The 13,287-nt window shown below is 27.5% G+C and overlaps 1 protein-coding gene across 2 annotated transcripts in view; it reads left to right on the top strand.

Moving 5' to 3' along the window:
- Window positions 1-13,287, top strand: part of sntg2 (syntrophin, gamma 2) — a 116,386-nt gene that overhangs the window by 41,571 nt on the left and 61,528 nt on the right. For both annotated transcript variants that reach the window (XM_051134251.1, XM_051134250.1), the window contains exons 2-4: window positions 10,273-10,410; window positions 12,158-12,213; window positions 12,482-12,540. In XM_051134251.1, the coding sequence (XP_050990208.1) occupies window positions 10,273-10,410; window positions 12,158-12,213; window positions 12,482-12,540 (253 nt within the window). The remainder of the gene's footprint in view (window positions 1-10,272; window positions 10,411-12,157; window positions 12,214-12,481; window positions 12,541-13,287) is intronic.

Consider the following 13,287-nt stretch of genomic DNA (forward strand, 5'->3'; position numbering starts at 1 on the left):
TATTAAGTAAAGATCATATTCCATGAAGATGAATTTCCTACTGTAAATATATAAAAACTTAATTTTTGATTAGTAATATGCATTGCTGAGAACTTCATTTAGACAACTTTAAATGCAATATTTTTGTATTTTATTTTATTTATTTATTTATTTTGTATTTTACTTAGATTCCAGGTTTTTTAAATGGTTGTATCTCGGACAAATATTGTCCTAACAAACCATACATCAATGGAAAGCTTATTTATTCAGCTTACAGATACATAAATCTCAATTTTAAAAATTAAATTAAATTTGACCCTTATGACTGGTTTTGGTGTATATTATTTATTTTGTGTATGCACACATACATATATATGTAGAGAGAAAGAGAGAGAGAGAGAGATTTAAAATCTTTACTGTTACTGTGTTACTATGGTAATATCAGTGTTAATTTTAGGATCGTTGTTATATTATTATGGTTTTTGAATTTGTTTAATTAGATTTTATATTTTCTGTTTTATTTAAAGTTTTAGTAATTTTGTTGTATTTTTTTAAATTACCATGTAATTTTATAGCTGTAATAGTGTTTAAATATACATGTATACTATTTTTAAGTACAGTTATAAATATACAGTCATATAATATCAGTGTAGTTTTCCATTTTTCTATTAGATCTGTATATTTTCTGTTTTATTTAAAGTTTTAGTAATTTTGTTGTGTGTTTTAAAATGTAATATTGTTTATATACACATATACTGTATTTAAGTAGATATAAATATACTATGGTAATATTAGTGTTATTTTTTGTATTGTTAAATTTTTATAGTTTTACATTTTTTTTTAAATAGATTTTTATATTTTCTGTTTTATTTAAAGTTTTAGTAATTATTTTGTGTTTTTAAAATTATTACTATGTAATTTTATAGCTGTAATATTGTTTATATACACATGTATCCTATATTTAAGTACAGCTATAAATATACTATGGTAACATTAGTGTTATTTTTAGTATTGTTATTTTTATAGTTTTCAACGTTTGTTATTAGATTTTTATATTTTCTGTTTTATTTAAAGTTTTAGTTAATTACTATGTAATTGTATAACTGTAATATTGTTTATATACACATATACTATTTTTAAGTAGATATAAATATACTATGGTAATATTAGTGTTATTTTTAGTATTGTTAATTAATATATGTAATTTTAATACTGTTATATTGTTTATATACACCTTATATACACAGTTTATTTATAAATATACTATGGTAATATCAGTGTTATTATCAGTGTTAGTATCACTGTTATATTATTGTAATTTTGTTAATAATTAGAATTTTTATTATTTAAAAAAAGTCTTTTTATTTATGAACTTTACATATTTTTTAATTAATTAATGTATTTATTTTATTTTATTTAATATAAAATATATATTGGTATTTTTAAAGATAATGACCCCAGATTTTATATACATACATATATATATATATATATATATATATATATATATATAATTGCACTTTAATATGCTTATTTTAATTTAAAAATGTGTCTTGACAGTTTGATTTATTTTATTTCATTAGTTAATTTTGTTTTCTTTATTTACTTTCTTTTTGCTTTACAGTGTTACATAATTCAGTGGAAAATGAATAGAAATGATGTTTGTTTTAGACAAAGTTTTAGATTTTAGTAATTTTCAGTAATTTTAGGTCTTCAACTAAATGAAAATCACACTAGTTAAAGCCATGGCAACTAACTGGAAAAAATATATATATTTATATTATATATTTTATATTTAGACTATATATTTTATTTCAGTTAATGTGTAGTTTAGTTCAAAATGTTTTTATGGTTTTAGTTTTAGTTCTAATAATAGAATAATATTCATATATGATGGGAGTTTTTTCGTTGTCACAGTCTTCTGGCTAGCTGTTATTCCTTAAAGCGGAATGCATAGTGAACAGTACTACTGAAAGCAGCTGTTTGCATTTGCTGAAGGAAATGTGAAGCTGCTTTCCTGTCTGAGGTGATACTGTTGGACATTTCATGAGATCTGGCTATGGAAGCGGTATTTTTTTCATTTTTGCTCACAGTTGGCGCCCGAGGGCCGTCATGCAGAGGTGACCCTTAGCCAGATCCTTCGGCCAAATCTGGATTTCAGTCCCGACCAAACCATCAGGCCGTGACAGCCACAGTTGTGGCCTTGAGCGAAGCGTCTAAGCCCAGATTTCTCCAGAGACTCTGCCTGAGAACGAAGGCTTTCCCGGCTATCTTTGGGAACGCTGTATAAATATAGCAGAAGCTCACGCTCACCTTTCCTGCATGTTGAGCGTATGTGCGCTCTCTAACTCCAAACTTTGATTAATTATCCGCTCCCTAACGGGAGACTCACTTGACCTACATCCCGGTGTCTCCGGGGAGAATGGGTTTAGGTGCCAGAGAGAGAACTAGGCCAGAACTGAGAGACTGTGGGTCTGTCAGAACCGGACTCATCATCATCAGCACAGGATGGACGAACACGTGCACTGCGCAAAATACATGACGCTTCTGCAGCTCACACACTAATAGATACAGGATATCACCTCAAAATCTAAAGGAAAAATGACACATAATGTACATAATATTTAATAAGATTCAGTGCTGCTGCTACTACTAATAAAAATAATAAAAATAATATTTAATATATATAATCCATATTTATAGTATTACTTTTTTTGCATTGTGACATTTTTATAATCACTTTATTTATTTATTTATTTTATATATATATATATATATATATATATATATATGTGTGTGTATGTGTGTGTGTATATGTTGTATCAGTATTAATTTGGTGTATTATTTTAGTATATACTATTATAGCTTTTTTCATATTTTTGTATTCATTTTTTTCTGCGTAATCGTAAGTTTTAGTAATTTTGCTGTTTTTGTAATTATTTAATATAATATTTTATTTAAAATCGTTCAATATTTATCTAAATATCTATCTTTCTATCTATCTATCTATCTATCTATTAATTAATGAATATTTTTGTAATGTCAGTATTATTTTAGTGTCATTGCTTTTGTCCATGTATGTTTTCATTTTATTTTCATACTTTCTACTTTTTTTTTTTTTTTCTGCTTAATTTTAAGTTTTGGTAATTTTGCTGTGTTTTTGTAATATTAAAATTTTTTTTTTATAAAAAGAATATTTTATAATCTAAATATATAGTATTACTTATATGCATTGTGACATTTTTATTCAAATTTAAAGTCAATTTAAATTTGTATAAATGATGTGTAATATTGCATTTTCTTCGTTGATATCAGTTCATAATTGTTTTTCGTCATTTATATATATATATATATATATATATATATATATATATTATTTAAATGTATTAATATTTTGGTAATATCAATATTATTTTATTGTCATTGATATACTATTATATATTTGTCCATATTTTTGTTCATATTTTCTGCTTTCAATTTTATTTTTTCTGCTTCAAATTTTAGTAATTTTGTTGTGTTTTTGTGAGTTTTAAAAATGTCTATTTTTAATAAAAATATTTTATAAGTGACATTTTATAATAATGTTAAATTTGTAAAAAATATATGTAATATTGCGTTTTCTTCCGTTGATATTTCTTCATATTTGTTTTCTTTATATCTTTGCATATGTATGTGTGTGTATTAATTTATAAATTCATTAATATTTTTTCTGCTTCATTTTATTTTAAGTTTTAGTTATTTTGTTGTTTTTGTAATTTTTTTTAAATTATAAATTTTAAATGGTCTTGATACAGTAGTTTCAGTAATTTTATTGTATTTAATGTATTCAGTAATTTCTTTTATTTAAAAAAATTAAAATGCATAGTTTTAGTTAATGATAATAATACTTGATAATGTATATTTAATTGCGCTTCCATATACTTTTTTTTTTTGCATTACAGTATTGCGTAATTCAGTGGAAGATGGGTATTATTCTAGAACTATTATTCTGTCTAAAGAAAAAATAAAATAGATGTATAAATATATCAATTTTTTGTTCAAATATGCACACTTTTGTCTAAAAAGTGGTAAAGGATGCTGTTTAGTGCATTATTGTGAACAAATAAACTGCAGGAGATGTGACTGAATGTGTTTTTTATTCTATTCAAAATATCAAAAATTGCTGATTGATTTTACATATTGATTTTGCACTCCTGACATAAATGAAGAAATAATGTCACTGCAGACGGGTTTTATCAGGCCAAATATTGAGTCTGAAATCTTTCTAAGGATGCACATTTTGTCCAGAAAAGTGTGGTTTTAGCATGCTGTGAATGTTGAACAACAGCAATCTGGGGCCGCCGGCTTCAACGCTTTTCATTTTATTTATGCGAATTATAATTTCTCTCTTTTGCAATATCGCCCAGTTGTTTCATCAGTTTCATCTGCTGTATTTCTGTGATAAGTTGACTTACAGTCAGTTATTCTGAAGCAAATATGAGGATGTTGTGAGTCTCATGAGGGAGGTTTTGCTGTGCTGCTGTTCATGTGTGCGTGACCAAACATCACGCCGCTTGTTATTTGTCTTTGGAGATTCCTGTCAGACGGTCTTGGGCTGTTGTAACGCGTCTGAATGACACAGAAGCTGCGGTTTGATGTTTTCGGTGATGTTTGCACAGATAAACGCAGCTAGAGTGACGTTTCCTTATGAGAGTCTGTTGATCTAGCCAGCGTGCTTCCTGCAAACTTTATGAAGTGACAATTACATTGAAATATGAGAGCGAATCCCTCAAGATTAATAATTCCGTGTGTATGAAATGCAAAAGTCACTCTCAAGCCTGTGATCATTTACTTTACTAATACTTTAAACCACCTTACTTTGATAGAATTGAGAATTTGATCGAATTTAGTTGTATTAATATTTCAAATTATTTATTTAAAAAATCTTTGTTTTTAATTTAGTTTTAAAAAAAAAGTTTTTAAAGAATTTAAAAATTCTTTAAAGTTTTTGTATATTTTTAGTACTTCTTAAAAATGTCTTTATAATTTTTGTTCATTTTTATGTGGAGTTTTATTTTTATTTTAGTATGTCACTGTTATTTTAGTATAATTGAAATACTATGATGGTTCTTATTAATATTTAGTTTTTTTTTTCATTTTGATATTTTCTGTTATTACTATTTTTACTGTAATTTGTGTAATGTCTCTATAGTTTATATAAAATGTCTATATAGTTTATATATTTCTTATTTCATTTTTCATTTTATTTTAGTACATCAAGTTAAACTAATTGTAAATTAGAAATATTTTATATTTTATTTTCAATTAACTTTTTTTCTTTTTTTCATCAGTGTTTAGAAATGCTATTATGGTTTTTATTAATATTTTAAATTAGTTTTTCATTTTGATATTTTCTGTCATTATTTTAATAGTTAAAGTTTTAGAAATTTCTGTATGTTTTTAACATATGTCTATATAGTTTTTATTCATTTTTATTTCAGTTTTTTATACATCAAGTTAAACTAAATAAAAATTACAATTTTTTTATATTTTATTTTTAATTAACTTTTTTCATTTTAAATATTTTCTGTTACTATTATTTAAATAGTTAAAGTTTTTGTAATTTCTGTATATATCTTTAATGTCTATGCATCTTTATTAATTATTTCAGTTTTATTATACATTACGGTAAACTAAACGAAAATGAAAAATATTTATTTTTTATTTTCTATTCACTTTTTTTTCTTTTTACATCAGTGTTTAGCATATAGTGTTTATTAATATGTTTAATTAGTGTTTATTTTGCTATTTAGTTTTTTTTGTTTCATTTTATATTTTAGAAAATTGTATTAGTGTTTGTTCTTTAAGTTAGCTTGAGAAAGCCAAATGATGCTAGCTATATACTACTCATGCTAACAACATGCTAATGATGTTAAAATCATCCTAGTAATTTGTTGATCATGCTAGTAACCTGCTAATCATGCTAACAACATGCTGGTAACTTGCTAATCATGTTAGCAACATGCTAGTAACATGTTAATCATGTTAGCAATTGGCTAGTAACATGTTAATCATGATAACAAAATGTTAGTAACTTGGTAATCATGCTAGCAACATGCTAACCATGTTAGAATCATGCTAGTAACAGGCTAGTAACTTGTTAATCGTGCTAGAATCATGTTAGCGAAATGCTAGTAACATGCTAATCATGCTAAGAGCATGCTATTAACTTTCCAATCACGTTAGAAACATGCTAACAACATGCTAATCATGCTAACAGCATGCTAATAACATTCGAATCATGCTAGAATCATGCTAGTAACTTGCTAATCATGTTAGAAACATGCTAATAACATGCTTATCGTGTTAACAGCATGCTAATAACATTCTGATTGTGCTAGCAACATGCTATTAACTTGCTAATCATGCTAAGAGCATGCTAGTAACTTGCTAATCATATTAGAAACATGGTAGTAACATGCTAGAAACATGCTAAAAACATGCTAATCATGGTAACAGCATGTTAATAACATTCTAATTGTGTTAGCAACATGCTATTAACTTGCTAATCATGCTAAGAGCATGCTAGTAGCTTGCTAATCATATTAGAAACATGGTAGTAACATGCTAGAAACATGCTAAAAACATGCTAATCATGGTAACAGCATGCTAATAACATTCTGATCATGTTAGCAAAATGCTAGTAACAGGCTACTAACTTGCTAATCATGCTAGAATCATTTTAGCAACAGGTTAGTAACTTGTTAATCATGCTAGAATCATGTTGCCAAAATGCTAGTAACATGCTAATCATGCTAGGAGCATGCTAGTAACTTGCTAATCATGCTAGAAACATGCTAACAACATGCTAATCATGCTAACAGCATGCTAATAACATTCTAATCGTGCTAGCAACATGCTAGTAACTTGCTAATCATGCTAAGAGCATGTTAGTAACTTGCTAATCATATTAGAAACATGGTAGTAACATGCTAGAAACATGCTAAAAACATGCTAATCTTGGTAACAGCATGCTAATAACATTCTGATCATGCCAGCAAAATGCTAGCAACAGGCTAGTTACTTGCTAATCATGCTAGAATCATTTTAGCAACAGGCTAGTAACTTGTTAATCATACTGCCAAAATGCTAGTAACATGCTAATCATGCTAGGGGCGTGCTAGTAACTTGCTATTCATGTTAGAAACATGGTAGTAACATGTTAGAGTCATGCTAGTAACTTGCTAATCATGCTAGAAACATGCTAACAACATGCTAATCATGCTAACAGCATGCTAATAACATTAAAATCATGCTAGCAACATGTTAGTAACTTGCTAATCATGCTTGAATTTTGCTAGTAACTTGCTAATCATGCTAGTAACATGCTAATTATGCTAACAACATGCCAGTAACATGCTAATCATGTTAGAAACGTGGTAGCAGCATCCTAGTAACATGTTAATCATGCTAGAAAACATGCTAGTAACTTGCTAATCATGTTTACAACATGCTAGTAGCTTGTTATTCATGCTAGAACCATGCTAGTAACTTGTGAATCATGCTAACAACATTGTAATCAGCCTATAAAAATGCAAACAACAAGCTAATCATGTTAAAACATGCTAACAACATGTTAAATTATGTAAGCAACATCATCGTTCATACTTTTACAACTGCTTCAAACTTTCAGGTTAGGCTTTCTCAAGCCAACTTAAAGTTTGTTCTCAAACTTTACTCATCTAGTTATGTTTGTATAGTTTGTTTAATGCCTTGGCAACTAGATGGGAATTTTTTTTTTTTTTTTTTTTTTTAATTCATGTTTATTTTATTTCAGATCAGTGTTGTTTTAGTATCACTGAAATACTATAGTTTTTATTAATATTTTGAATTGTTTTTTATTTTTTTATTTCCGTTTTAAATGTAGTTGAAGTTTTAGTAATTACATTTTTATTTATTTGTTTATTTTTATTATTTTAGTGTTTATATTTTTAAAAAATATTTTCGTTATTTTAAATAGTTATTTTAGTTAGTTAATTAATTTCTAATGGCCATAAGCAAGAATAATGTTCTCTATATTTACTGAGAATGTGAGAATGTATAGTCCTGTAATGTTATTAAAATATATGAATGTAAAATAATCCTGTTGCTAGAAGCATCATGTGTGTTTTTGCTCATGAAGTTGCTGTTTTACCCAGCGGTTCTCTCTGCATGTGTTAGTGTTGTGTAGTGTAGTGTTAGTGGGAGAAAGCGTGATGGATAAAGACTGACTGCTGTCAGAATGACTGAAGACGTTGTTCCTCATCGCTGTGATTTTTCGAGCTCCTCAGCTGAGTCGTGCTGAGGTTGCAGGTCTGAAAGCATCAGGAGCCCTTCAGGAAGAAAGCGATCCTCACGGCAGATGCGAATCCACAGAAAGCCTGATAAATAAAGATTGTAATTGATTCCATTGCGAGGAGTATTTTTCAGCCACGGGAAGCTCCTCCGGGACGCTTTTGTGGGTTAACTGAATTAACACCGCTCTCCAGACTCAACAGAAAAAAACAGAAGAAAGTCACTGAAAGATCCACAGGCGACTTTTCTGTTGTATTTATTCAGTTTATCTTCCAGAAGAGACAGAGACAACTTCACAAGGTGGAGTCAAATAGAGCGAGAAAAAGAAAAGCTGGCGTTTTTACATTAATCTCAGTCTTGTGTGTATTACAGGAACAGTTCATCTGAAAAGAGAAAGATTTCCAGTGAGTTTCCTGCACAAAGCTCTCATATGTCTCACGTCGTTACATATACGTTTATGCACTTCAGCAGAATGCGACTTATAAAAAGGGAACAAAAATATTTATATTGTGCATTGAGTGAAATCTATTACTTTTATGATGTTTTTATTAATGTTTAATATGATTTGTTTCAGGGATTCTCAATCTTTTTGTTATTCAAACCTCTTTGAGCTTAAATATTTACTTGAATCTATTTATTTAATTAGTTATTTTTGTTTATTTATTTTTCCTTTTTTAATGTTATTTTAAAAATAGCTACACCCTTAGTAAAATAAATGTATTCAATTATTTGCCTTTAATGTTATTTTTCAAAAATTAGACACAAAAATTATAATGTTTGTTATTTTTTAATTTATTTTTCCTAACATTACCTGTATTTGAATATTTTTTTAATGTCTTTGTTGTTATTTAAATGTTATTGCCACATCAACAGTAACATTTATTTATTTATTTATTTATTTCATAAATAATAAATAAAAAGTATTTTCTTTTTGTTTGTTTAGGGTTTATTTTTATTTATTTACTTCCCAGTATTATCTGCATGTGGAAGTTATAGCTTTTGGATTAAAAGAAATGCTTAAAAAAAAAAGGTAAAGGTAAAAGGTACAAAAATGTTAAAATATTTTTAATTTAGGTATTTTTACTGATAAATAATACATATTTTTTTTTATTATTATTATTGATTTGTTTCCCAATATTACCTGCATGTGAAAGTTATGACTTTTTGTTTTTAAAATTGTTTAACGCTAAAAAAATTTTTTTTTTAAAGTTGAGATTTTTTAATGCTATATTTTTTTAATTCATGAAACATTCTAAACCTAACTTTAAAATTAAAACTTTAAAACTAAAATTGTATTCAAATTTAAATTTAATTTTTTTAAGTAATTAATTTTAATCTTTTCATCAACTCACCTGTGGAAGTAATATTTAGGCGTAAATTTAATATTTATGTATTTGAATTGCATTTAAAATATCATCCATTTGGCTTTCTGTAATAGTACTAATAAACTGAATGCATTTTAAATACACAATAACCAGGTTTATTTATTTATTTATTTATTTTCCGATTAAATATTAAATACCATTTTTTAAATTATTTATTTATTTCCCAATATTACTTATATTTGGAAGTTATGGCTTTTTGTATTTAAAAAAATGCTGTTTTTTATTTTAAAATGACTTTATTTAATAATTTTTTTAATTATTTCATTCATTAATGTATGACTGACAAATATCATCTCATTAAGTTTATGTTAAAACTTTGTAAATTTATATGCAATTAAAATTTAAATAAAAAAAAATACGCCAAAATATTATTTTGAGTGCATGATGAAGTGTATATTTCAGAGTGAGCTGTTACTTTAAGACAAACAGGTCTTTGTATGATGTTAATATATTTCTTGCAAAGTTTTTTGATGTCATTTCAAAATCCCGAAAGTTCAGTTCTCTGCAAGAATTTCCAAGATATGATTCAATATTTATCCCTTTACTGATCAACTTACAATCTTCTAACGTATTCTTTTCCATATTTTTTCAACAGACAAAAACCGGACTTGCCCTTTTGTACGACGAACACACCAGTAACACATACGACATTCGTTTAAAGTTAACAAAAGAACTATTAATCATCCAGAAACAGGATGTGGTTTGCGTGAGCGGCGGAGACTCCCATCTAAATGTAAGTACTGAGTCTTTACCTTCGATTCGATCACGACTCACGTTTTTCATCGCTGTGAATCACAGTCGGCAGCAGAAGAGTGTGTTTTGTTGGTGATAAATTACAGAACATGACGCATTAGACAAGTTTTCATTACATTTGACATCTTTCATGAAGCACACGCCACTTCATTGTTTGATGAGATGCATCATCATCATCATCATCATCAATTATAAATGACGTCAGTGGCTTCACGCTCCATCTGCTGGTGCTGTCAAAACACAATGAAAGTCATTAAATGTGTTCAAAGCATGCTGGAGAACCAAATATAGTCATAATCAACGTCATTAGTAAGGTTTAGTTCATACTTGTAATCCGTTTTATAACTATATGTGACCTAATCCATCATTTTGATCCAGAAACACATTTTAAATTTAATGCATTAAAGTAAAAAGGAAAGTCTCAGCTTTTTAATGGTAGAATTAATGATGATTCCAGTCTGAACTGAGATTTTGTTTTTTTTTTTTTTTGTTTTTTTTAAGTTTTGGCCTTTATAAAGCTTTGTTGCTCAGATAATGTTTGCAATCCTTTAGATATTATTTGACAGAATTCGATTAATTTTATGAAGATTTATTGTAATTATTTTATTATTTAGTGATCATTAATCAACCTGTCCATATAAAGATTAGTAAAGATTCATAAATCAGTACCATGGTTTGTCACACTATATTTAAGGCAAACATTTATTGTTTTAATATATTGATACAATTAATCAATTAATTAATTAAATCATTAATTAACTTACTTATTTTTTGTTTGTTTATTTTTATCTAAAAATTTACCTGTATTTTAATGTTTTTTTAATGTCTTTTTTTAATATTATTTTTAAAAAGCCACATCAACAGTAAAATCAATTATTTATTCATGTTTTTTTTGTTTTTTTATTGTTGTTAAAAATGTAGTCACATAAATAATAACATTTATTTTTATTTATATTAATATTACCCATATTTTAGGGTTTTTTAATGTCTTTTTTAATGTTATTTATAAAAGATAGTCACATCAACAGCAAATTTATTTATTTATTTATTTCCTAAAATTTCCATGAAATTTGAGGCTTTATGACTTTTTTTATGTTATTTATTTTATTTTATTTTTTTAAGAAGACACATTAGACATTCTTTTTGTTTATTTATGTGTTTATTGCCCAATATAACCTACATGTGGAAATTATGGCTTTTTGTGTTTTTTAATGTTATTTAAAAAAAATAATAATATTTTTATTTTTTATTTTTGCTTAATATTACCTGTATTTAAAAGTAGATTTTTTAAAAATGCTTTAAAAGTATTTCTTTTTTCTTTATGTATTTATTCTTGCTTAACTTATTTTTTTATTCTTGATATTACCTGTATTTTAAAAGTTTAACATTTGAAATGCTATTAAAAAAATCCATTAAACACATCAACAGGAATAGCCTGCTTATTTATTTATTTTTCATTTATTTTTAATTCTTGATATTACCTGTATTTTAAAAGTTGACATTTTTTTAATGCTGTTCAAAAAATCCATTAAAAACATCAGAGGGAAAAAAATATATTTTTTGCTTTTTCACTTATCTGTTCATTTATTTTTGCTTGATATTATCTGTATAAAGCATTTTTGTTTACAGGCTTCAAGTGAAGTGTTGCCATATGACCTCTTCTTTAATTATGTGTTATGTGGTTGATGCTTTGAATGTTTTACCAACTAAATTCCCATTTTTTAAAGCACAGAACTGTTGTACTTCGAAGACAGGTGACTGGAGGTCTCGGTCTGAGTATCAAAGTAAGTCTTTTGCTTCTTTTTAATATCGATCATTCACTTTAAAGAGCTTAATTAAGCAAGCTCAGGTAGTGCACGCGTATCTCCACAGGCCAGATAATTATTGCACAATATCAGTCTTTCAAAGATCAAAGAGGATCGTGATATAAGGATCAAGTCTCATTAGTTTTATTCACAATAATCTTTGAAGAGGCGATAGATTTGTATTTCTGAACAGTGCTGGATGTTAGATGTAGAAGTGAATTTCCTTGACGGCTCTTCATGCATTTCAGGGGGAGCAGAACATAAAGTGCCTGTGGTCATCTCAAAGATTTTCAAAGATCAAGTAGGTAAGATGACAAGCGTTCCTCCCATCGCGCTGGCGATAACTGTTAAAGGAATATTTCGCCCAAAAATGAACAATTGTTGAAACATTTAGTCTTCCTCAGGCCATCCGAGATGTAGATGAGTTTGTTTCTTCATCAGATTTGGAGAAATGTAGCATTGCATCACTTTCTCACCAATGGATGTGAATGGGTGCCGTCAGAATGAGAGTCCAAACAGCTGATAAAAACATCACAATAATCCACAAGTAATCCACACCACTCCAGTCCATCTTGAGAAGACAAAAGCTGCATGTTTGTAAGAAAAAATCTCATGATTAAGGCAAAAATGTCCATAATAATCCATAATTAAGCTTCCTCCAGTGAAAAAGTGGTCTGGTCTGAATCAGGAGAGAAATCTGCACTGATCAAGTAGTGTTTACAAGCCAAAACAGCTCTAAACAAATATGTTTTGATGTGAAAGAAAGGAGCTTTTCTTTTACTGGATGAACTGCAGGGTTGCCAAGTCTGGATTTTTTCCACGGAATCAGGCTACTTTGTAGTTTTTTGCCTTGGGTTGCTTTTCCCCCTGGTAGGTTAAAGGTTTAAAATACTGCATAGATTAGATTTCACTTTAATGCTTGTAATTTAATTTTTTGCATTCTACATGTGATAAAACTGTGTTAAATATTCACAGAGCAGATGCTTTCTGTTTAGAATTGTGGCAATGGTTTCCAGCTCAAATAAATGATTTTTAATTCTCTAAACAAAAAA

The sequence above is a fragment of the Labeo rohita genome, chromosome 17 (assembly GCF_022985175.1).
Source record: "Labeo rohita strain BAU-BD-2019 chromosome 17, IGBB_LRoh.1.0, whole genome shotgun sequence".
Lineage (NCBI taxonomy): Eukaryota > Metazoa > Chordata > Actinopteri > Cypriniformes > Cyprinidae > Labeo > Labeo rohita.